This window comes from Rhinolophus sinicus, chromosome 6 (genome assembly GCF_057876585.1).
Source record: "Rhinolophus sinicus isolate RSI-liver-muscle chromosome 6, RSI-T2T, whole genome shotgun sequence".
NCBI classification, from domain to species: domain Eukaryota; kingdom Metazoa; phylum Chordata; class Mammalia; order Chiroptera; family Rhinolophidae; genus Rhinolophus; species Rhinolophus sinicus.
The window spans coordinates 63,422,980-63,450,465 of NC_142506.1; the positions used below are offsets into that span (position 1 = coordinate 63,422,980).

A 27,486-nucleotide genomic window follows, 5' to 3' on the forward strand; every position below is an offset into this window, starting at 1 on the left:
TATGTTCAGAAAAATCCTAATTAGATAATCACTTAGTGCAGAACCAAAGGACAGAAAATAGCGTCAAGCTAAAAAGTATGTGGACTTGGGTGGAGAAGTTTACCCACTGCCCAGAGCTAGGTAATCCCGTACCTGAAATAATCTTACAAGTGAGCAGTTTCCAAATGAGGACTCAATCAGGGCTCATTACTTTACCCAATGGGTTCTATGCAGAAACACAGAAACCATGGAATGTTGTTTTAGCTAACCCGAGAATGAAGTGTAGAAGGGCCATGCAAATTACTGAAATCAATATGGAAATTTTCTCAAATTCCAGGGAACCCCTAGTGTGGGCTGTGACAGAGCTCTGCCATGTGCCATGTGCCCTCTTCTGCTAAAATAAACAAACAAATAAACAAGTGTCAATCATTGACAAGAAACCATAAAAGCCAATTTTAGTCCAATCAGAATTCAAAATCAACTCAAAGAGCACAATAATGGCAGGAATATTAAAACAAAGGGAAGTCCAGTGTATCCTCAAGAAAAAAGTGGGGTGTGTGTGTGTGTGTGTGTGTGTGTGTGTATGTGTGTGTGAGAGAGAGAGAGAGAGAGAGAGAAAGAGAGAGAGAGAGAGAGAGAGAGAGAAAGAGAACAAAGAAAGGGGATCTGACTTATTATTACAAGATTATGTAAAAAGTATTAAGTTTTTTTTATCGTAAATCAATGTATATGAACGATATGAGAGTTGCCAAAAAGTTAATGGATTCTTAGTCTGCATTATATGTAGAATAAAGAAGATACTTATTTTATTATAATCATTAATGAAACCATAGTTATAGCACTGTGATCTGTTTAGTTCTGAATTCCACTGAGAAACCAAGATTACCTCAAGAGGATTATGAGAACGATTAATGGTGTAGAAACAAAGGTCATGTAAGAGAGTGGGAATATGAAAGTCTCTAGAAAAAATACACAGGGAGGAACACAAATTGTGTGCCAACAGCTGAGGGCTGTGGGAGTGGCCATTTTCACCCATTTTCACGGGTGCAGAGATGAAGGCTGAGAAAATGGACAGCAGTTAGAGTTGCATACAGTTTAGCACACAAAGACATCATGCTCTTTTGGCAGAAAAGTGAGGACTAAATACAATTTCAAAAGAAATGAGTCATCTTGTAATTACGGTCATTCAAACTCACGCTCTTCTGTTCTGTGATTCACTGAGCTCCCCAGCACCGGAAACAGAAGTTAAATATTCAACCCCCAATTATATGAAACAGAGGATTTTGTATCCGGTCAAAGGTCTGACAAACTGGCCACTGGAGCACCTGCCAATTTTAAGCGCTGAGGTGTGTCTTTACGCTTCAGCACCGTTAGGTAAAATTGATTTTGTTATTCTGTGTGTGTTATCTTGCAATGCCCGTGTGACATGTTTGGTCAACCTTCCTGGAATGATGCTTGTTCAGAGTTCGCACAACACAGCTACCTGACAATCTGACATAACGCCACACATTTGTTTTGCTGCCAATTAACTTCAAGATCTTCTCACTAACACTTTGTCAACTCCTTAAATGAAGCACTGACTTCTGCCAATGGAAGTGTCATTTCTTCTTCACAGCTGGCTATTAAGTCATGCTAGCAAGATAACAAAAATTAAATGAGACTCTCAGTGACAGGCCATTTCGCCACATGGTAGATGCAGTGTGCATGCTCTGGGTGTCACTATAAGAAAATGGAGGAAGGTGAAGGGACCCTGAGGTGAAGGGATCACAGAGCTTGTTACTGATAAAGTTAAACCAAAGGAAAGGCATCTTCTACAGAGGATATAATTGTTCTGAGTCACCTGGCTATGCTCCACCAACTTGCAATTATCAATGTATATCAAATCTTGAATCATTGTCACAGGAATGAATAAATCGATTTTTTAAAGAAAAAGTCTGAGATACAGAAATACTGTTATGATAATTAGTGTTGCAGCTTAGATCCCCACCTTTAAAAGTAATTACAGCACTGTTTAAATGTAAATAGAAACTATGATCAAAGACTGAAGGAACCCTGTATGAAGTTCAACTCACTCTAAATAAAAACAGTATCTTCTATAGCTCTAGATAAAATCCCATGATAAAATAAACAAAGGATGACACATAAAATTCACTGTCAGTATTTAGCAGAATTTAAAATACACAGAAGCAGTTATCAATACGTATTTCTTGTAAGTAAGCTTCACACACAAGACAATGCCATTTCGTGTGTCTATCTTTGTGCATTGCCTACATGTATTCAGTTTTAAGCCAAAGGGGCTTATGGCAACTCCTAGATCATAGCAAGCCACTCTCAGAGTTCATGTAGATAGAAGTAATATAAGCCATGACATGCAGGCGACGATTCCCGTATGTGATAATAGCACCTGCTCACAAAAGAGCTCGGTATAGAGGAAGAACAGTGTAATCTGAGCCTGAATTCTTGCTCTATCACATAGTATATATGCTGAACAAGGGACTTCGCATGTATTAACTCTGACATTTTTATCTGTAAATTGAAAGTGAAATACGATCAGAATGTTACTACTTTGCAGGATTACTTTAAAGAGTAAAGGGTATGAGGTCTAAAAATGTGTCTAAATGGTCCATATACTTTCACCCATTAAATGGTAAATCTGAAAAGCATAACAGATATTTATCATGACTTCTTAGACAGAGTGATCAAACAGTGAAAGAGAAAGCAGTCTTCTTACATGTAAATCAGCATTGGCTAAATTTTTCCAACATGACAAACATCACAAAAATACTGCTAAATTTCAACAACAAAGGTTTACTTCTTGCTCAGATTACATGTTACATATTACACCCTCTACCTCAGGGTAGCCGGGGCTCTGATGCCTATTGTCCTGTTTCAGTGACACAAGCTTTCAGTTTTCACCATCTGGAACATCACCAAATGGCCATGGACGCAAACCTAACAAATTGGGCCCGGGTCTAGACACTCTGTCTAGAGAATGGCCAGTGTTGTTTCTTCCCACATTTCCTTCATCAAAACAAGTCACATGGCCACATCTAAATCCAAGGATGCTTCAGGCCAATTTTCTTATGTGCCCATAAGGATGAAAACCAGTAGAATTCGCTGAAGAGCACGAATGACAAATTTATATTACATATCAATTTCATTGCGCCATCTGGAAATGGCTTTAAATATGTCATCTTAAAGCTCTGATGACTTGATAACAATTTGAAGGATGTACCTTGACTTTGTGTTAACTTCTAATGCTCTACCGTTAGATGAGCTACAAGTATACAGAAGTCCACATTAAAATCCCACATATTGCTACCTTCATTGATCAGTGAAGTAACTGACAAAGCAGTTCGTGTACAACACCACAAAATTAACTAGCACTCAGATAACAAGCTCTCTCATTTGCTTTAGCAAAAGATGAATTTTAAAAGAAAATAGGATATTCTCCAAAAATAAATGAGTACAACTACTCATTAGTTTGTCATTAATAAGGGAAGGCAGTCTAAAAATTAAATTTATACAACAATGGAATAAAAAAAAAAGTACTAAATACAGTCCAGAGGAGGTTTTCACAAACTCTATGTGGCCAGTATGAGGTAATAATGGGAGGTATGCGTGCAGAGTGCAACAGCCTTTGTCGTGGCTTCCAAGACTTTACAGTTGAAATGAACAACCGTTTTAATCAGAATGACCCAAGTAGGAGCATAAAGTGCACACAATACAGAAAAGTCACCACATGTTTTTATAAAACCAACCATACAAGAGCAAATAAAAATTGTCTGAATACACAGCATTATTTATTAATCTCTCTTCACCATAGTCCAGGTTTATGTAAGAATTCAAACATTAACCACGTAATAAAGTCACCATTCATTGTATGTTTACGAATCAAGGCCTTGAATAATTTGTTTCAGACTAAATTGAATAGTTGACCAAATCATGAGTTCTAATAAGTACGGACTACAAGAGCTTTAGAACACATATGTATATTGAGAGATAATTCTTAGTAATAATAAATATATTCAAACTGGTGAAAAGAAGTCCTGTGTATTTGTGTTCTGATGCATCTGTATAATCTACAGTCTGTCATCTTATTGTGAGGAGAAAAATATGGCAGTTGTTCATGGTCTTATTCAGATTTGAGGGCTAGAAAAATAGAGGAAAAAAAAATCCCTCACAATCCCTGGGTTAAATATGTATGTGGTAAAAAGTATTTGTACTTCTTAGGACTGTTGTTTAGAATATACCTACTGAAAAGACGGATGGTGTCACAGTGACTGTTACATTCCAAGAGGCAGTGAATGAGGTAGATGGTATCAAATGTAATGTCTGGCCACCCATATCTTTTATCTCATTCATCAATCAAACAACACATACCGTGAGTTACAATGTGTTTATTAAATATAGCAACGTTCACTAGTTTCTGTGTAATGACAAAAAGAAATGCAATGTTCTCTGCCCTCAAGAAATGCCAAACTTTTTTCAGATGGGATGATGGCACTGACATTGGTACGGAAATATATCAGGCAGCCTGGGGCAGGTAGACAGTATTTGGCGGAGAGCCTATTGGGAGCTAGATCATGAACCGTTACATAAAACACCTGCCTGACACACTACAGCCATCTTATTTCAGACGGTGTTAAAAATTAATTGAAGTACAAGGATAAAACTTGGAAATGGCAAAGGTGATATTCATAACATATTAAATATGATATAGCTGGGCACTGATGAATCAGAGCAGACACACTGACCAGTAAGAACAAACAGCAGTGAAAATCAAATTGGTTTTGATATATCAGTATGGAAGCTGGATGCGGTCTCTCGTGCTGGGGATATGTGTAAAGCACAGTAGAGCCAATGAACAGATTATCACAGTAAATTAAAACATACACAGATAGTGTGACAACGATCTTTGGACTTGACATTATGAAAAGCTTGTTTTGTCTCCCGCACTCTTATATTCTAATCACCACCCCCTATAAAACAATAATGTTATAAACATAAGCATGTGATTATCAAAAAGCTTTGTGCATGAGTAGGCAATATTATATGTGACAGTTAATTCTGAAGGAGGATTTTATACCTACTTCCTTTAATCTAAATAAGGCAACTGCATGACAAATGAGATAGCTGAAGTTTTAAGAGATTAAATGACTTGCTAATGATCACAGAGCTTGTTACTGATGCAGTCTGCTTATCTGACATTCAGCTGCTTAGTTCGGACAAAATGATGGCTACAGTGGACTGAGTGTGTCAAAGTTCACGTAAAATATACACATCTCCTTTTCTGGCTATACTAGAAGGCCACAGAACTTTAGGTATGGAGAGTGAGACATACATTCCCAACTAAGATTATGGTCAGATGCTACAGGACGTGATAGTTTTAGTTGCTTGTGGCTGACATTTTGGGCATCCACAAATGTTTTACATCACCTTCTCTTCCAGGCATATGGTAATGGCATGTCTCTGTTTCCATTTTATGGCTTGGCCATAAAATGTGATCACATGTAATGTGACTTGCTGGGAAGTCATTCTTCCTCATTCCCAGCCATCCACAGGAGAGCCAGTGGCTATTCACTTCACTCTCTGTCCTGCCTCCAGAACTAAACCACACCAGATGGGGACCCTGGAGCCTGAATCCAGGCGTGAGGACAACGCCGTGCAAAGGTCCAGCTCACACGTGTAAAATGCGCAAGAAATGACCTTTGTCTGCACCTGAGATTTGAAGGGTGGTTGCTATGGCTGTGTACCAAGCTGATCTGGACTTTTACAGAAATGGGAGGCGGAAATGGAGGGGAGAGGCCGAGCTGAAGGAAGCAAAAGCCTATCGCTGTGGCACTGACTTAGTGGATGGGGGCTGAGTCAAGGACACGTCACCAGGGGCTGGAAGGGTGACAATCCATGCGAAGCTGTGTGGAAACAGCTGGTGGAACTGTTGTCTGTGGTAACTGGGGATGAAAATCATGTGTCCAATCCACTTCCAGTGCCAAGCAAGATGTCAAAAATCAGAACGCTAGCGCTGTTGCTAATGACTGTTTCTGGCAAGGTACAACAAGGTATTGCTCTGTCACAATGACACATTGCTCCAGATGGAGGCTGCATCGTCAGCCTGTCCTGGAGTGAGGCGGCAGGGGACCGCAGCCAGCTCACAGTGGACAAGTGGCAGAAGGAAAAATAAACTGAAATGTCACACTCCACAGAGAATGTGTGATTGTGCGTTTCTGTAGCATTGTCTAGATTTGCGGACTGGTGTTACAGCTCTGTATTGTTACTATTTACATTCGAATCCACGTATTGCCACATGCCATTTGCGTTTAAGGACGCATTTCCTAAATTCAGATGTATATGCTCTTATGACAAAATGAAAAACATATACTCTTTTTTTTCTCAACTTCAGTAGAAAATATCTTTTAGATATGTTATTTGTATTTAAAAACATCTTCAAATTAAATTGAATTAAAAATTTGAAAATAAACTGAAACTCCCCAACCCATTTGTACTGTCTAGAGTGTAACTGGATTTTAATTTCAGGCATATAAAAGTATATACACAGTTTTACAACATTACCGACTATATTCTCCATACTGTATTTCACATCCCTGAGACTATTCTGTGACGACCATTGGTACGTGTATGGTGTCAGATGGGTACTAGACTTATTGGCAGGATCGCTTCATAAATTATAGAAATGCCTAACCACTGTGCTGCACAACTGAAACAAACAAAAATGTTGAATGTCAACTACAATTAAATCAATAAATGCGTATGCATGTATATAGTCACAGGATGTAAAGCACAGCACAGGGAACATAGTCAATGGTATTATAACAGCTCTGTACGGCATCAGATGGGTCGTAGACTAGTTGGGGTTATCACTTTGTGAGGCGAGTGTGTTGTCAAATCATCAAGTTATTTTGTATACCTGAAACTAATAATAAAAAATAAAATAAAAACATATAAAAAAAATAACAAAAATAAATAAAGAGTGCTTGCCCACAGTATCACTGCTTTCCCAATCACCATGAAAATGAAATAAGTTGGTGTATTTCCTTACAAACAAAGCGCTTAGAATAAAGTCTGTCAACTAATAGGAGCTTGTGGGTGGTGAGAACATTTTAGGAATCGTTCCCCAATGTAACATTTGCTTCATTACTTCTTATATTTTGTTTATTTCTCTGAGGACCAAAAAAAGTTTTATTTCTCAAAAAAACAAAATGGTTCTCAAAACTTTCAAATGTGCTTCTCCATATATTTCACTTATTTTGAAAGGAGTTCAGTAAAAATAGAATATTTTACCTGTCGTTTAGTTCCAAGTATGGATAAGTGAACGTTATTTTACTAAAGATGTAATGTACTAATAAAACATCCGGGTTCATTCTTAACTATCTATACACTGAAAAAAAAAAACCCTCAATATTATACATAATGGATCATAAAACTTACAGCACAGTAGGATCACTTCAAATTAAATATGAATCAGCTAATCACTAGATACAAATTGGAACAAAGAATTAAATATAAAATTTATCAATATTAGAAACAATTTCGTAAATGTAATGCAAAAAATAGATATTTTTGGTAAATCATATTTTCTCCAACATTAACACAGCTGGACCAGTGTGCTGAAAGTATGATTCTCAACCTAAGATGGGTCTGCCTGAATACGAGTTAGATTTAAAAGTCTGACGTTTATTAGCACTAGCTTCTAACTACTAGTTCAAAATATGTAGCCACTGAACATTCCTGAATAATTTTTGACCAATTCACCACCAATCTAGGCATATAACATGCACTGAGCTCCACTATTCATTCATTTATTTTTTTTTTAAGTTTTTCTCACAGTACGTCAGACTTCTTCTGAGTATTGTTTTTTTTTTTTTTTTTTTTTTTTTTTTTTAAGATTTTATTGGAGAGGGGAACAGGACTTTTTATTGGGGAACAGTGTGTACTTCCAAGCCTTTTTTCCAAGTCAAGTTGTTGTCCTTTCAATCTTAGTTGTGGAGGGCATAGCTCAGCTCCAGGTCCAGTTGCCGTTGCTAGTTGCAAGGGGTGCAGCCCACCATCCCTTGCGGGAGTCCAACTGGCAACCTTGTGGTTGAGAGGATGCGCTCCAACCAACTGAGCCATCTGGGAGCTCAGCAGCAGCTCAGCTCAAGGTGCCGTGTTCAATCTTAGTTGCAGGGGGCGCCCACCATCCCTTGTGGTACTTGAGGAATTGAACTGGCAACCTTGTGGTTGAGAGCCCACTGGCCCATGTGGGAATCGAACCAGCAGCCCTCAGAGTTAGGAGCATGGAGCTCCAACCGCCTGAGCCACCAGGCCGGCCCCACTATTCATTCTTGCTCTCAGGAGAAAAGCTTTCCTATTTTTGCCATTATATATTCGGTTTTTGTAGAAAATTTTTATTAAAAGGTGGAAGGTTCCACGTATTCCAAGTTTGCTTCATGATTTTTAGTTTTAAATCACAAATGGGTGTTTGTTTTTTTCTGAATTAATTGAGATGTTCACATGATTCTATTCTATGTTCCAATTGTGATGAAATCTGATTCATAGTTTTAAGCTTAAAGTAATCTGAAATAAATTTAATTTAGTCACCATATATTATTATTTTTATATACTGCTTCTCAATAAATAAAATTTTGTTAGAATTTTTGTATTGCTGATCAAAAGAAAGATTGTTTACAATTTTCTTATTCTACAGCCAAAAGAGGTTTTTTTGGGGGGAAACACTTTAATAATAGATACCTTTATTTCAAACCTAATGAATAACTAAAATTTTCGATCTCTTTTTCTGTAAAGCTTGGTAAATTTACTTTTGGAAAGATGTATCTTTCATCCAAATTGGCAAATGTTTAGATGTAAACGTTCTTCATAATTTCTTCACATTTTTAAAAAGATTTCTGTAGTGTATCTAGTGATGTGTCCTTTCACACTTCTGATATTTCAAGTTTGTATACTTTTCCATTTTTTTCTTGATTACTCTGGGTAATTATTAGGTTTATTAGTCTTTCCAGAGAACAAACATTTGACTCTGGCTTTTCTCTACCTGCCAAATTATTTTCAATTGTATTAATTTCTGCTGTTGTCTTTGTTTCTCCCATCTAATTAAAGAGAAAGTTATTTATTTTTTAAAATGCTTAAGGTAGAGCTTTAAATAATTGATTTCCAAGTTTCTTTCTCTTTTTTCCCCAAAAAGCTGTCTTTAGGCTATAAATTTCCCCTGAAGCAATTCTTTACCTGCATTACACAAGTTTTGATTTGTCATATTTTTATCAGTGTTCAGTTCCACATATTTTCTCTTTTATAACTTTTTGTTTGACTTACACTTTCGACTTAACTTTTTATTTAACTTCTTTTGCATAGATTACTTAGAAGCCTAGAACTTAATTTGCAGGCAGATGAAGTTTGCCCATTTATCTTTTAGTTACTGATTTCAGTTTAATTACATTGTAGTCAGAATACATATTCTAAATGATTTCAATCTTTTGGAATTTGTTCAGGCTTATGATCCAGCTTATGGTGAAATTTGGTAAATATTTAATGAACACTAGACATTATGAATTCTGTCATTTCTTTTTGTCTGATAAGTGTTCCCTTTATTTTAATCTGTTAAGTCCCTTTTGAAATTCAATAAATCTTCACTGATATTCAATTTGTTTGTTCTTTCATTTATTAAAAGAAGTATGTAAACTGCCACACTATGATTCTTATGTGTCTTTTGTTCCTTTTTGTCCTGTCAAATTTTTCTTCATGGTTTTGGGGGCTCTGTTATTGGGTATTAACCAAAAGGGCATGAATGTTCCCCTCGTCTTGACTAAACTCTGAACAGATTTATTCCTGATCTCCCTTTGCTTCAGGAAACTTGCAATAGTAAATTCCTTCTTTGTCCCTTCAAGGTGTAAATATTCTAGAAAGCGGAAATGTCTTTCTCAAGGACCTGGGGGCCATCTGCTTGAAATGTAAGCATCAAAGGAATAGGAGATGGCACACTTATTTCCCATTCTCTGTGGGAAAGTAGGAGACTAACTTCAATAAGGGACAATTAGCAAACACAGATGGTGGAATCACACTGACCACCCTTCCTGCTAATGTCCTCTAGCACTTTTCATTGAGCTAATAATCCTGGTGTTTTCAAAATTCTCCTTTTGTTTCAGAGGAGTTGAGTTCAATTGTAAGTCTGTCCTAAGTCTCTATTATAAGTCTCTCTCCTTTATTACAATAGTCTTAATAAAGTCTTAGCTGCCCTTTTAATGAGTGTGGTGTGATTCATGTAAATTAATAATTATGATATATATTACTGTTGAATTGTGTTATTATTATGGAATATTTTTCTTCAATTAATGTATCTTGCTTTAAAATTTAGTCTAGTAATTTTTCACTAATGTTTGCAGTACATATTTCCCCCCCCGTTTAACCTCAACTTATCAGTGCTTGCATGTCTCTAGTAAAAAGCAAATAGCCTTCTATTATATGATGATGATTATTGTGATGATGATTTTACCCAGTGCTAGTCTCTTATTTCAAATATGTAATGTCATGAGAAAAATACAACATTTAATACAATAACCATTGCAGTGAAATTAGATCTGACCCACACAATTTATTGAAAAGACAACTGAAACCTTTCCCAGATGATTTTTCCCATTTTCTGCTTTATTGTCTTATGGTCCAGTTTCAAACATTCCAAACTTTTCAATATTTTCATCTACTTTATCTTTCCTTCCCTTTATTATTTCTTTTCACTTTTTAATAATAATCATCTAAACATCTCTCCTACTAATTTTAATATTGGGATCATCTTCCATGTCTGGTGTGGTTTATTTTTTCTTTGATATTGGCCATAAGTCCTCGTCTGGTCATCTATGTTGCAAATCAGGGTTTTATGTCCATCATTTATCAAAATGAACTGCAGAAGTTTGAGAAAATGTTTTCATCCTCAAGAGGTCACCCTCTTCATATTTTACAGACACTGAATAAGGAGTTGATCTTTTTAGAATCAACTCCTGAGGTGAGGATTTGAGCTACTAATATCATCAGTGTCGGGTTATAATTTCACAGGACTCAGTCTACCTCTGATTCTCTCCTGTTCTTCTGGGGCGGCGTTCAGATGCTCATGGTGTGACATCAGCTACTTCAGGTCGTAACCCTGCAAAAGATTCCTATCTACCACCACTCACAGGTTTTCAGTTTATCTCTTTAGTCATCTGCCACAGGTAAATTCAAAATGCAGCAAATGTCTTAAAGAGGAGATGGGTTCTGCATTTAAATCCCCATTAAGCCTCCAATTTTCTCAATTCAATCTACCGTGGCTGAAAAAATTTTTTTCTTTCCCGCTATCCAGGAATAGCAACATTTTCTAGGCACTAATTCTAGATCCTCAGCTTCTAACTGTGCCTTAAATTGATAAATGTGCCCCAGGGGAACAAAAACAGTTATAAAAACTCAAGTGTCAATTCATCATTCTCTCTAGGGTTTTCTAGTCTTGCCTATTTTATTTTCAAGCCCCTCCCTCTAGAGTTTTTATTTCTTAGGCACCTAAAAGTCTGTGGTTAGCTTCACTCTGTTTTCAAAGACTTAGCATCTAGCATTATCTAAAATTCAGCAAGTATCTTGTGGTAAAACTGATCATTTTTAGGTCCACTGGGTCTAGAAATTTGTCAGTCTCCACAACCTCTAAAAATTTGCTGTTTTTTCTTTCTCCCTTCAGCCACTTTTTTCCTGGGAAAATGCAGGTTCCTCAGCTTCTGGACTAAACTAAGAATTGGCAAATATTTATGGAATGGAATCAATCAATGAAAAAATAAATAGAGAGAAGGAAGGAAGGAAGGAAGGAAGGAAGGAAGGAAGGAAGGAAGGAAGGAAGGAAGGAAGGAGTGAATTTCCAGCTTACATCTCTTTCAGGAATTCTAGTCCATTTAGGATTTAGTTTCTGTTGCTTTTATTATCTATTATGTCTTTAAAAATATAATTAAAAAGAAATTCACCTTTCTAGGTACTATCAATGGAAGTGTTAGCCTACTTCAATACACTACATCTACCAGGAAGCAAAATTTGCTCATTTGGTGAATAAAAAATAATAATAATTACACATATACATAAATATTATATATAATATATATGTGTATAATATATATTATATATATAATATATAATATATATCCTTTTCAAAACAAAATAAAAGGAGTAGCATTCTCTGTAAGTTCTTTAAATATTGGGGGGAGGCGGAGTTCAAACCATTCCCTGGTCTAACCTATCATAACTTATCATTTAAAAATGTTTAACCCTAGGGAGACTACCATATATTTTAATTTATCTAACAGTGCTGCATTCCATAATTATTATTATCTTTTATAAGTATTGTTTATTAAAGTTTATTGGGGTGACAATAGTAAAATTACCTGGGTTTCAGGTGTACAATTCTGTAACACATCATCTATGTCTCACACTGTGTGCTCACCACCCAGAGTCAGTTCTCCTTCCATCACCATAGATTTGATCCCGTTTACCCTCATCTCCGTAACTATTTTTAAACATCAGATGTTTTTATATGCATAGAACATGTTAGATGTGTATTACATGATTTTCTGAGTATTCTGTTGGGAAAACTAGAAAGAAAAATTTGCGATTGCAAATTCCTTAGGTTTCCTAGCAATGTCAAGGGACAAGGATCTCTGATTCTGGACAGTTTTTCCTGTTTACACAAATATAATTATTTTTTATTCCTATTTTGAGAGAATTATTATTAAAATTGAGGAGGGTTAGTTATTATGCACTATTTTTTATCAAAATATATCTTAAGAAATCCTAACACTATTAACTCTTCCCACATCAATTCACTTACCCTTTTATGCTATAATGGCAGTTCTACCCCACCACAGGGTGATGCTTTGTAAACCATCAACTGTGTTGTGTCCTTACCTGAAGTTAGCTGTGAGTTTGTCATATGTGGCCTTTATTATGTTGAGATGCATTGCTTGTATGCCTAATTTGTTTTGTCTTTATCATGAATAGATGTTGAATTTTGTTGTCACTTTTTAAGTGTGTTTGATTAAATGAATCACCAGAATGATAACATTCAAGCATATAAATGTGAACTATTGGCAGTTAAAACCTCTTTTTCGCATTTGAAAGTAAGTCATATCCAACACTTTTGACTAAATCCTACTTAATTATACTCACCACAATCTGGGTATTTTTCTTATTTTTTTCTATCATGAATTATTACATATGTTCTTACCAATATTTTTAATTTTATGTTGAGGCATCTTTAATCTTTACTTGAAGTTCAATGTTTTATGAAATGATAGTTATCACAGGTTACGTCTTATGGAAAACACTCATGCACATTCAGAAATAGCAAAAATCAAAATCCAGAAACACTGTCAAATCCAACTTGATCTAAGTTAGATCAAAAAATAAGTAGTAAGTGAAGGTATGCATTCATGAGATTCGTGTTAATGTAAAGAAGATACAGAACATCTGCTTTCTGCATTTTGCCTCACGAGTAAAACTGAGGGACCACAAGAAAAATCCAGAAAGGTGTCAGATGTATCACATGATAAGTTCTTGTATTCAGAAAGGCACCAACTGTGTTTGTTAAGTGACAAATATATCAGGTCAAGAGAAAACTAGGTTGTAGTGCCCTTAGACATAGCAATACACAAACATGATACATACTTTCAAATATTGAATAACTAGTAATAAAAGCAATACACTGGTCTATTTGAAAGAATAAAAAAAATTACATAAAATCCCTTCCAAGTATGTAGTAGTTTCTTCTGAAAGGGCAAAATGGTCTTTTCAATATAGTAATTTTGGGGCCAACGTTTCAAAGTGCTGTTATATTAAAATACATGTCTTACCTGATTCCTCAAAATCACTGTTGTAGGCTTTCCAGGTTTCGGTTATTCGAAGGAGATTCTCTTCCATGGCTTGGATGTCCATGGAGGGGCAGTTACACTCTGGGAATCGGGGGCCACACTGACACCAGCAGTCATTGTCCTTGCACATAAATTCTCCCTCTGAATTGCAAGCAATGTAGCTCAAAGCTGCTTGTACAAAACGCTCCTGAAGATAGTCTGGAAGGAGCACTTGTAGCCCTTAAAGAACAAACAAAGCGAATAGGTTTATATTGACAAGAAAAACAAAGATAATAAATATTTACATTTGTTAGGCTGGTGCCAAAGTAACTGCTGTTCAAACGGTTAAAAAGAATTGAAAAAAAAAAAACGCTATTACTTTTGCACCAACCTAAAAAGTCACAAGTTAAGTATATCAAGTTATGAATTGATGGGTATTTAAAACTACCATTGGAAAATTATTTAAGCATACAAAATTGCAAATATTTGTAATTCTTTTCAGCATGTGCTGACTCCATGCACCATTCAAAAATCCCAGAAATTATAGACATGTTTAAATCCCTCAGACTATCAGATTTTGTTTTTTAACTTATTCGATTGGCTCTTTGACGTATTTGATCAGAATATTTGGTTATTTTTACATAATGTAGATAGAGTCTCTCTATCTTCGAAAACAGATGCATGCATTCATGTGACCTCACTTGGCTGCAAATAGTTTTCAATATGTTCATTTTACTTTTAGACTATCATCCTACATCTACATAAGTAACCTAATACGAGTTGTGTCATCGGTACAAGAGTGAAGGAAGGTTGCTGGTAAAGTTTATGTGATGCCATTGACAACATATAACTAATTCTGACTACAGAAAAGCAAGTGGACTGATTTACTTGTTCCCCAGTTTACTACCTTGCCATGTATTAAGACAGCCCTAGTGATACAGTTCATTACTTTTCTACATGCAAGTCTAGTAAAGTTGCTCACTCTTAAGAAAATATGAACAATGAAAATAAGGCCATACGATTAATATTTGGGGATCTCTACTATATTTATATTTATTATAATATTTCAAGATAAATATAGTTTCAATTTCAGTGTTTCTTGCTACACAGGAAAATTTAATATAAACAAGCAAAATAATCAGTAGATGAAAATAAGTATGAGAATAAGGGAAAAGTTGGACAAAACATAATTGCTATTTAATAAAAGACTAAATTTTTACACCTTTCGTATGTTTTCTTTCTAACAAAAAATTGTTTTTGACCTTAGAACATTACCTATGAGATAATTTTAAAAACCATAAATTAGAATTTAGGAAGAAAATCTACTTTCAAAATATCTTGACAATTACATCTGTGTCTTTCAGATTAACTCTCCCATATTTTGGTCAGGAAAGTACTCTTAGAACTTACATAGTCACTTTATTATTCATTTTTATTTCCCCTCAAACAAATAACATCTATTGAATGTCTCCTATTTGGAAGAGATCTGTTAAATTTAAATATGAAGATGTCAGAAACATTTCTTTGCCCTAAAGGTACTTGCAATATAATTAGGAAAAATAAAAGAAGTAACTGTGTAATAATTTTATACAAAAGTACTTAATAACTACTAGAATTGGAATGCATATAGTTAACTAGGTATAATTAACTGGGTAAGCAATTATATTAGGTTCATAAAATTAATGAAACATTTCATGAAAAAGAATGGAATATTATTTGACATATGGATAGTTTTCAAAATTAAGAGATAGGTCTTTTGTGGCAAAGGATCATACATTAATAACAACACACACAAATTATATATATATATGTAAAATAGCAAGTAATAAGTAGTATTATTTCAATGCACATGGACTATAAGAATGCAATGAGTGAGTTGCTTAGAAAAATAAACTTAGAATATTGTTATTGGGGTTTCTAGATCAGAGCGAAGTGTGTAGAATTATTTAAATTGTATGTAAAAGACACTTAAAGATGCAGAATACTCTGGAAGGTACTTATTTGGAAGTGGAAGATATAAAGAAAGAGATTAATTCATACAGAAGACTAAAACTAGGTAAACTGAAAAAAAGTGATGGAAAGGCAATTTAGGTGATAAGAGAAGAAAAACGAGAATCTAACAAACTTATTTGATATAAGGCAGGTGAGATATGTCAAATGCCTTAGAAGAGTAAAATGATAAAGCAAGAAATACTGTTAATTTACTAGTCTTATAGGTCACTAATTACCTCAGAAATATCTAACAATTTCATCTCAAAACACCCCTATTCCACTTTAAAAAGAAGCAAGTCAGAGTCTCTGATAACGAGACTCAACAAGCAGCATATACTTATCGAAACATTTTAGGAAAGTATAAATGAGTGGACCAGATGTATAGAAGCCACTGATCTCTCTCAACCTTAATTTTACCAAAAAATAAAAATAAAAAAGAATTTACATAACATTAAAAATGTCATAAGCCAAGTAATCACATTGTAACTTTCAATCTGTAGAGATAAGAATGCTTTTGCAGAAATAAAGAAGGCTGGAGAAGTAATTTAGCAAGGAATGATTAGTGGCAAGAAATGATCAGTGCAGTTTTAGACACACAAGCATTTCTGCTATAATTATCTTTATCTATCAAGCTAGCTATCCATCTATCACTAAAAGAAGGAAACTGGCATTCTGTAAAACCACACTAAAAATAACAAAGATTTTTGGGAAAGATGTCTGAGGACAGACCACACAAAACTTTGTAATTTAAGAACAAGACCACATACAGAGAGAGCCAAAAGGGTGCCAAAAAAATGTATACACATTTTAAGAAAGGAAAAAAACTGTATTAAAATTTTAATAATATAAACTGATAACTAAAGATGAATACAAGTCATGTGTATACATTTTTTTTGGCACCCCTGGTATTTAAACAATAATCAATACCCTTCCAAGATCACTTGGAGTAGCTTGGCAGACAATTCAAGAGTGATTGGAGGCTGTACTAAGGATTTATTTTTAATGTACAGAAACAGTAGAGTAAGCATACTGATAAGACTGTAGAGTCGGTCTCCTTGGTACTGACACAACGCTTAAGGCAGCTGTGTTCTGAGCACAGGAGACTACTGTGTGAGGCTGGGCAAGAGCTACAAGCTGGAACCAGAGTGGAATGTGGAGGAATCTAGCACTTGAGGACTAGATTTTTTTTTTTTTTTTTTGAACCAACCTTCTCAGGAGCAACAAATCAAAAATCTGGAGAAAATATTAGAAATAATCAGTTTGAAAGGATCCGAGTATCAATACTAGTGAGGATTTCTGGGGTTAACCTGCAAAGAAAAGAACCCCTGAGGACTGAGCCAAACTTTGGGCAGAGCTTGTGTCTTAGAGTTTTGCCCAGTTAGCAAAGCAAATATTGAAGTTTTGAACCAGTCATGATAAAGATACTAAATTCTTCACGACTTGTAACCCAGAAGGGCTGCATACCCAAGAAGTAAGTAAAACAGCAACTAGGCTTCATTCACCAGGGCTAAATCATACTTCCAAATGGTTCGGTTAAAAATGTATTGGACACAAAAGTAAATCTCTGTAGAAAGAAAATGTCATCATGAATTTTAAATAATTTGTACAAATTTGCATGTAAAGCATCCGAATTCAATAAAAAATATAATGAGCATAAAAAATACCAAGGGAAGCTATAGAGTCTATCAAACACAAACTCTAAATTAATTTCAATGACCTCATAAAAAATTTAATGACAAAGCAGACAATTTTGACAGAAATCTAGAAATTATAAGTAATAATCAAATAGAAATATTGCAGATAAAAATATATAAATTAGAGTAAACATGTGATTGGTGAATTTAATAGCGGACTAGGCACAGCTGAAGAGATAATTCGCAAACTTGAATATGTCAGAAAAAAATATTGAACACAGAATAAAAAGGCAAAGGGTATAAAATACCAAAGATAGTATAAGAGATGTACAGGTCATGACCAAAAGCTCCAAAAATACACTTAACTGGAACCACGGAATGATATGACAAAGGAAAGAAGCAATATTTGGTGAATCAATACATGAGGTTTTATAAAATTCATGCGATATCAAGAAAATAGTAACTTGCATGTAGTAAGACAAGCAACTAATTGAAAATGAGCAGCTGACCAGTACTCCTCACTGCTTCTTCGCTCATATTGTTAATTAGTTTATGTATATTTTACTAGAAATACAAATTAATATATATATATATATAGCTTTAATATAAATTATTTCCCTATGTTTCATTTTTATATTTAATAAAATTTATTTAAATATATTAATAGAGAAACAAAATAGTTTTGTGAGGCAATATCATTAGGTTTTTATTATAAACAAAAAATATTGCAGAGTGAGCCATCATTTAAAAACACATTACATTTTTTCATGCGATGATAACCAAGTCCTGTGCCAATTTTGATAAAATAAACATTAAGGACCAACTTATCTGAAAAAGTATTTGTAACTCAGTCGTATAGATCATTCACTTTCCTGATTTCTAGAAATTTTACCAAACATCTATTACGAAGATTTCATAAATGACTTTTAATTACTCTTGTTAACCTTTGACTCAGAGGAACCATGTTTGATGTGGTAAATTCATCAGGGGTTAAAAAATTGGACTAGTATTAACTTCAAGTAATTAAAGTAATTCTTATGAGTTACTTTTTTGTCATATATATTAAATATACTTTCATCAATATTTTGGAGTTGTAGATACAGCTTTCAATTTTTGAAAAATGTCTGCTTTGTAACCTAATTAGCAAAGCCAGATCTCAAGATCAAACAAGCAGGTAAATTCAGCTTTCTCACTTCCAGAAAATATTTAATTTCACTTATTTTCAGTCAAAATTAATCTGTTATGTGCAGCCCTTTGACACCCCATCTCTAAATGTTAATTCTTATATAGACAGTTAAGTAAAGTTTTGTTCTAAATTTATTGACTAACGCTGTTACCTTTAGTAATTCATATTGATACTTTCTTTGCCCTGATAAAATTCTACTTCAGGAGCAATTCATTTTCTCCTACAAGAGAAAGCTCTTGGAAGAAGAAGATCAATACTGAAAAACTGTCTTAATTCCAGACTTCTGATGATAAGATATTTGAAGTAAAAAGACTCCTAAAGTACCAAACCTTAATTCTAATACTTCACCTTGTGCTTAAAATCAACACAACACAACACACACACACACACACACACACACACACAGACAGACAATATGTATATATATGCATGTATGTATCTATCTATCTACCTCTATATCATCTATATCGATGTATATGTATGTATCCATCCATCTAACTAATTAACTAACTAACTATTAAAGACACAAAGACCTATGCTAACTAACTAACTATTAAAGACACAAAGACCTATGGTGGTACCTCAATAAAATATTTTTTAGAGACACTAGTTTTTCCAAATACCACATAGAGTAATCCACTAGTCTTTACATTCTTGAAAGGAATTTATTTACGATAACATTGATTCAGAATCAGTGAATGCTTTGTAGTCTTTTTTAAAGAGGACAAGCAAAGGGCTACTGTTAAAGGTGAGGTTGAAAAGGTGAATCAACACGATTCTCAAGACTATCAGTATATTCAGACGAAATTTAAGAAAGAGTACATGGGAGATTGATGGTCTTGATAGTGATTTCCTAAGATTATGTTTGGAAAAGGCCTTTGTACAAGTAGGGTTGCAACAGACAATTGAACATATCAGCCTGACGAATAGAAAAAGGTGAAAGAGATGCAGAAATTACTCACATAAATTGAAAAGAGTAGAAATATAGTTAGACATAAGGGAAGTGTTGCTTCATTTATTCCTTGTGTCAATTTTTTTTTTGAAGACAGATAAAAGGCTGAAGTTTTGTGTTTATAATATTCTGAAAACTGAACACAACAGTGATTCACAAACAGTAAAATCAATAAATTGTGTTCAATACATTTTAATAATAAATCAATTGGAATAAGCATATTTGATATAAACCTTATTTGTCCTTTTCAATGAAAGTTATTACTCTGATGGAAAAACATACATTTGAAAAGGAGTAAGCAGTAAAGAATTACAAATACTATTAGTAAACTGTATTTCTGTTTAGAGAAAATATTTCATTAACTTTAAATCTAAAACTGATAATGATCTGTTAGGTAGTATTTAAAGTTCATAATTGTAAAGTACTTTCTTTGCAATTTTTATACAACTCAAAATGAATGTCATTCATTATTTTGGATAAATTTAAATAAACCAAAGCTGTTACATTTTTCAAGGTTGAAAAGTTGAGAACAAATGGCAGAATTTCTAAAATTTTTAGTCATTTTTATGTAAAACTGAAGATTGTAAACACAGCTCTAACTTATGCAATTAAGAAAGGTAGACTAGAAAAGAACAGCTCACAATCATTTCTGTGATCAGTCATGACAAAGACTTTCCTGAACTTATTCAAACTAGTACATGTTTAAACGTGGTAGGCATAACCTTTTCCTGCCTGTATGAGTGAGTAATACGCATACAGATAATCATTTTGGAGACAATATATACTTATAAAAAGTTATTTAAAAAAATTCTCTATTAAATTATCTCAAAATATAGTAATAGAAAAAGATAGTAAGTTATCACCATTATCAGATAATTTACCTTTATAGTGAAAATAATATAAATATAAAAATTTTGTTAGTATAATCTCAAGTACATTTCTATTTGTCAGAAGACAAATGCAGCCTTAACAGTCGTATTCGGTTATATTTAAAATGTCAACAGTTCATGCTACACTTTGCATAAATTTGTCCACTACTTTTACCAAAATCTACCACGAAAAAGTCAAATCTCAGGCAGACACATGAAAAAACAGCTACTTATTGACACAATGATTAGTGCATGGAAGTAAAATATTATCATGATAAATTTAATTGCTAGAAATTACATAATTTAAGAAGTAAATTGACTTTTGTATCCCTGTGGCCATCTTGTGGTTACGCATTGTGCTTTCTAATCCCCTCACCTTCTCCCTTATCCCCACCCCCCCTCCCATCTAGCAACCCTCAGTTTTTCCTCTATGTCTCCGAGACTGTATCTGATTAGTTCATTCATTTATTCTTTTCTTTAGATTCCACATATAAGTGAGATCATATGGTATTTGTCTTTCTCTGTCTGGCTTATTTCACTTAACATAATGTTCTCTAGGTCCATCCATATTGTTTCGTATACCTGAAACTAAAAAAAAAAAAAAAAAAAGTACATTGAATTTGGACATTTTCTTCATCTGATCTAGAATGTTGATATCAGCTAAAAATTAGGAAATTGCCCTTTTATGACCATTTTAACAGCCTAGAGCCACACATGTGGCTTAAAAACAAACAAACAAAAAGCAGAAGGAGGAGGAGGAGAAAGTAATCAGAGCTGGATAACTGTCATCCAGGCTCATAGACAATTAATGAAAATTTACATACATACCTTGCAACTGAATCTTATTCTCAGGACTCTGAACCAGAACAGAACTGACAGAATCTAGGTTGTCATAGTTACTGCAGCCAAGAGGACCTGTTCGTGTTTCTGTTACCTGGCAAAAAAGAAAAAGAAAAAAAAAGGAAAACATAGCAACTTTATTACATACATCAGACTTTACCATGTTCTTTCAGTTCAGTGTAGTTGTCCGACACTGATATTACACGTTTAACAGGAAACATCACTGAAAAGTCTAGGATCCAATAGATAGAAATACTACACACACTGAAGCACAGAGGAGAAACATAACTCCCTTTGTTTTTAATTCCATGTTCTTCCCTGGGCCAGGCATAAATCTTCGAGAAAAATAATGGGAGCCCTCTTTGGTCAAAAGCATCACTCCCATCAGGTGACTGACTGTCTGAGATAAGATGAGGGGATGCTCCTTTACGTAGAGAGCAAGTTTTGACTCCTATGAGAATTGTTATTTTGTTTGCTTGTTTATCATTCCTCAGCAAATCAGAACCATCTACCAGGCTCCTGTCTAAAAACTGATTTTATGATTTTATTATTCTACTTTAAAAAAAAAATTACCAATGTCCCCTCTTTTTATGGTGGCATCGAAGTCTAAACTCTTCTGCGTGGCTCTGGTCTGCCCCACTGCTCCCCAACAGGCAGGTTATCTTGTTGTCCAACTGGACACTCTTGTTTCTAATTCTTTCGCACACAACATCCTCATCCTATAATCCCCCTTCACCCTTTGACAAACTGATTTCATCGACCCTCAAGACTGAACCCATGCCCAAACACCCACAGGAAGTAGCCCTAATGATTTCCACGTGTGGTGTTTTACCACTTCTATACTGCTATGGTTTGCACTGCACAGCCTTAGCACTTAATTATGGAATCACATATCGTAGACTGATTTTTCCATGGCTTCCTTGAGAAGAATAGTGTCAGGAGATGAGGAGACGGTTAATCAATTATGTGAGGCTGGAAATTTATATCAAATACTTTTTTTTTTTAAACCAAGCATATTTTAAGCAGGGGAGTTTTGTAATAATCTTTGTGTTGTATAAAGACATTCTCTTCTCAATGTTGAATATTTGCAAAACATCATTCAGATCATTTCACTCCACCGTTCACAACGCCCCAATGGCCTCCCATGCCGCTAAGGGTAAAAGCCAAGAGCTCTTTCTTTCTAGGACTAAAAAAATGTCATGTTATCCAGCTCCTGTTACCTCTCCGGACTCCCCTCCCCTCTCTCTTCCTCATAGACTCCGCCCACCACACAGCCTCTGTGCTGTCCAGCAAACACACTAGTTATCCTCTTGTTTCAGAATTTGTGGCTCGCTGTCCCTGTACCTGGAGAGGTCTTCCTCAATACATTTCTCAGCTCACACCTTCACTGTCTTCAAGTTTTTGTTCGAATGTCACTCACTTAGGACTACCTGCACTAACCTATTTTAAATGAACACACCTTCCCACACTTCCTTCTTTCAACTGTTACTATTTCCTTTTCTCCTTTACCTTGTTCTGTTTTTCTACAGTAGATATCATCTTCTACATGCTGAATAATTTACTCACTTATCACAATTACTGTTGACACTTCTCATTAGAATGCCGGCCCCACAGTGCGTGGAGACATTGCTATTTGTTCACTGAAGTAGCCGCGACACATATTAGGTTCTTGTGTAAACCCATGGGTGTTGATTAAGAGAAAGAGAAGAGGGCAGTGTGACAGGAAAACCAAACCAAGGAAGACATTAAGGCCATTACTGAGATGATGAAGGGATGAAATAAGCAGCTGCAATAAGATTTACCTTAAGAAAATGGACTATAAAAACAATTATAACTGGCAAGATTATGAAACACTGAAAATGTACACTATGGAGGGAAGGAAAGGCCACTGAGATTTCTAGCATAAGTAATAACAACAAGATATGGAGCAAAGCGACAGCACCTTGAACCACAGTAATTATTCCAAAGTAAATACAGAGTATGATTATATGCTTGCTATTAAAAAGCAAAGGAACAAGAATAACTCTAGTGTGAACTTATTGAAACTATTCACAGCCCGCTCTCAATCAAGGTTGTAAGATCATGATACTTCTTCTGATATCAGTGCTGATGTTAACATTTTTCTTTGTGAACAGAGAAAGGGCACCTGGATTTGAAATCACCCTAAATCAAACATACCCTTGAACCAGACTAGACACAAATTATGTCCAAGGTCACATCAATATGAATAGATCACGATATAGTAAAAATAATCTATAAGAATAAACCAAAAATTTTGCTCCAGGAAAAAAGTAGGCAGCTGAGTTACGTAGAATAGAAATGAGTAAAACAACAGTAACAACAATAAAAACAGGAAGTCTTCCAACCTCTGGTATAGAAGACAATCAGGAACCTATGAAAAGAGTATGATTATATGAAAACATATTTACTCATGTGGAGAGAAAATGTATATGTACTATGTAAAATTATGCACACACATACATTACATACAACTATGTGAAACAGCTTTTGCTCTAGGCTTTTTTCAAAATAAAACAAAACATTAGTTCACCATTTTTATGGAACTAATTATTGTTTATCAGCAATTTAAAAAGTGTATAATTGCATGAATAGTATATCTCTTATTGTAAATCTGTAAATACACATGTTTTAAAAACTTGCAATGTTCCTAGAAACTTTATCTGAAATCAAGAGGAGGAAATCTTTTTACCTTTTAAATTCCAAACAAACAAAAAAGCAAAACCAAACAACCCCTCATGATTGTGTCTATTCCCCAAGACAATAACTTTTCATCTGTGAACTATTTATTGAGCATATGATAAGAAAAAATACGGACTGTCAGTACTGTTGTTTGTTCCAACCTGTCATTTTTAATCGTGAAAGTCATAAACGTTCATGTTGGAAATTCAAGCAATGAAATAAATTAGTAGCCCAGAGGAACACTGCCTATTGCTCTCCCCTCCCCTCATTTTATGTATTTGTTCACATCCTTTTGTCAGAGATGAAAATCTCTGACAGTAGGAACCAAGTGATGCTCAGGACCGACCATCCTTTATTCACAGCACCAGGTTGTCATGTACTTCAGAATAGTATTACGTTATATCGAAGTAGCTTTTGAATAATGTCATATTACCATTGATCATATGGATGAAATGAAAGAATATTTGACAAGTACAATGTAGACCTTTCTCTGAGTTATGCTCAGTGAAAGAGCCTAAGGACTTTCTTCTCGGTTCAATTATCTCTTCGAGAGACCGACATCTTCCCTAGATAATACAAAATAAATGCTAATATTTACGAGGAGATTTTGCCTACCCCATACTGTACTTGCATCAAGAGGAACGCATCTACGTTGGGGGTTGGTGTGGAGCGAAGAGTGCAACGTGTTATTAGTACTTCCTTCCAGAAAAACTGCATTACCAGTTCCGCCTACATTCTTTAACTTGGCCCACATTTTGCCCCTGTTTCCCTGAGAATGCCCTACCTTGTAGTCCATTTCAAATGTTCCTTCTTCCAGAAATAATCTTTCTGTTCTTTATTCACCTAACAGAGTTTAAAAACATTTTTTGCGGGGGGTTGTTAAAGGTAACACTAACCTAGAGTACACCAGCCCTATTTGGCTCGCACTGTATTTCCAATGTTTTAACAAGTGTCCTCATTTAATGTAAGGACTGATTATTTTAATAGAAATAAAGCTGTATTATTGTATACATTTTTTGTCAAAACTTATTCATTTTACTAATTCTTTCTTTATGGACAATACCTGTGAACATAATTGTAGTTCATATACACAATGTATGTCTCATATCCAGAATACATAAAGAAATCCTAGTGAACTTCTGGTTTCCGGTTTCTCATGTAAGGAGCTTGGGAGTTGCCGCTTGTTCCTACAAGTAAAAACCTGACCAGACTGAAAATCAACAACACTCCCTGAATCCATAAGAGAAGGGAGGATGCAATGCAACCCACTGCCCCCGGCATTGCAGAGACAGACCAGCGAACACTGCAAAGCTTGGCTTCCCAGGGCAGACACTCAAGAGCAGAAGCCACCATGGGAACTCAAAACCTGACAAGTGACTGACGGATTGCTGGAGGGTCAGTGTGAGTAAGTCCAGTAGTTGAAAACTCCAGGGGAACCTGCTCAAAGAGAGGCTCCTCACAATATTTTGAGAATTCTCTCTAGGAGTTCAACCAAGTTCCCACAGAAAATATTGAAGAAAAATCCCCTCATGCTTCCCATAGGGGCAGTTGAAAAAGAACCTATTTTTAAATACTTCACAGCACTCTTCTTCTCAAGGCCTGCCGGCCCTCAGGGAAAACTAGGGAAGCAGAATCTAACTTTCGGGGATACTATCAGAGTCCAACTGAGATGGGGAAATGCCCAGCTCCAGGCCCCGGGAGACATCCTGTCCAACCCAGAGAATCATAGAAGTAGACACAGGCACAGGGTATGGGCCAGTACATATAAGAATAGGAGATTGAAAGCCTTCTGATATTTTAATGTCTCACTCGTTTCTCTTACCACAGAGCTTTCTTTATGTTTTATTATGGCAATTCTAAAACTACTTTGCAATCATCTGTTTACATTAACTTCTTTACTTACTTAACCGAAAACTCCCTTATTCATAATGACACACAGTACCTGACACGTGGTAGGAATTCAATAATGGTGAACTGGACGGATAGATATTTTATTCTTAGTTAGAAATCTTCATTACAAAAGAATACTTTAGTTAATTAATTAAACTTTGAGAACCTGGAGAAGAAAATGCAGCAGTTCCAGCCCATGTGAACTTTTAGAGCTATCAGTGGTCCCAGAATCATCCAGCCTCCCATCGCATTATACAAATGAGGTGCTTGGAACCCAGGGCGGTTGTTCAGCTTGCTGGGTAGCATGTAAGGGAAGTGAGAGCTGGAACTTCCTGACTCATAAATCAAATACTCACTCAAAAAGCATAGCGGCTTTCCAATCTCTATACTTAAGTTTTTGAAACTTTGCTTGCCTTGATCAATCTAATTAATTCCCATTCTTTCTGTCTGTGTCTCTCTTTTGCAATAACGTTACAATAGAGTACAATTTAATGGGTATAGATTGATGTAGAAGTCAATTATATGGTGTAGTATCTTGGGTCATTCTCATGAACAATAAATGTTGCTATAAATGTGCTTCTTAATATACTTTGATTGAAGGCCAAATGAACTGGCTTTTATTACAAGTATTAATTTATTAAACTTCAAAATATAAATTCCCACACATTCTTATATTACTCTACACTAGATTTCTAAGAAGCAAAATACAAGTGTTGATTAGTTTCTATTATGTCCTAAAACAGTATGCTTACATCTATTTCTACACATACAGGATCTTTTACGATTGTAAAGTTATCAACTAATGAAAAGTTTTAGAAAATGTTGATATATATATATATATATATATATATATATATATATGTGTATATAATTTATACATAGTTAAAATTAATTATATATGCTAATTATATAACATGATACTAAAACATAATTTTACATATGTAACTATATAAATTTTAGATAGTATATGTTATAGTTAAGTATATATGATAACCATATCATATAATATAAATTGTATATAATTATATATGATATATGTTAATTAATTACAATTTGGATATAATAATTTGAAATTATATGAATATATAATTTGTTACTTTCAAATGAGAATGTTGAGTTTAAATATATTTTTACCATTTATTTATTTTTCCTCTATCAGTCACTAATTCTGATTTCAACATTTTACTAAGCATTTAATATCAAACTACAATTTCCATATAGGCCTAGCTCTATGTCCTGCTGCAATGTTCCTGGGGCTTAATATTTAATTAAGAAATGAAACTGAAAACATATTGTTAATATGAGAAGCTCATAAAACCAAAATGGTCATATTGGAATAAATCTATTTCAGCAGCAAAGATTTCCTTATTTTTTAAAATTATTTTATCATAGTATGTTTTGTTGGAAAAGTGCAAATTCACCTATAAAATGCTGCATGTCTTCTAGAGAAAACTAGAAGAGTAAATCAACATTAAGTTTTCTTGCATCACTACACAATAATAAGCATTATACTTGGTACATTATACACAATTAATATCATGATTTAACATATAGTTTACATTGTCAAATGTTGCTTGAA

The 27,486-nt window shown here is 34.6% G+C and overlaps 1 protein-coding gene across 7 annotated transcripts in view; it reads right to left on the reverse strand.

Annotated features, from left to right (window-relative positions):
- BRINP3 (BMP/retinoic acid inducible neural specific 3) overlaps positions 1 to 27,486 on the reverse strand; it is a 262,338-nt gene that overhangs the window by 79,091 nt on the left and 155,761 nt on the right. For all 7 annotated transcript variants that reach the window (XM_088799152.1, XM_019744446.3, XM_074317040.2 and 4 more), the window contains 2 exons: positions 21,306 to 21,411; positions 13,848 to 14,084 (listed from right to left, as the gene is read on the reverse strand). In XM_088799152.1, the coding sequence (XP_088655278.1) occupies positions 13,848 to 14,084; positions 21,306 to 21,411 (343 nt within the window). The remainder of the gene's footprint in view (positions 1 to 13,847; positions 14,085 to 21,305; positions 21,412 to 27,486) is intronic.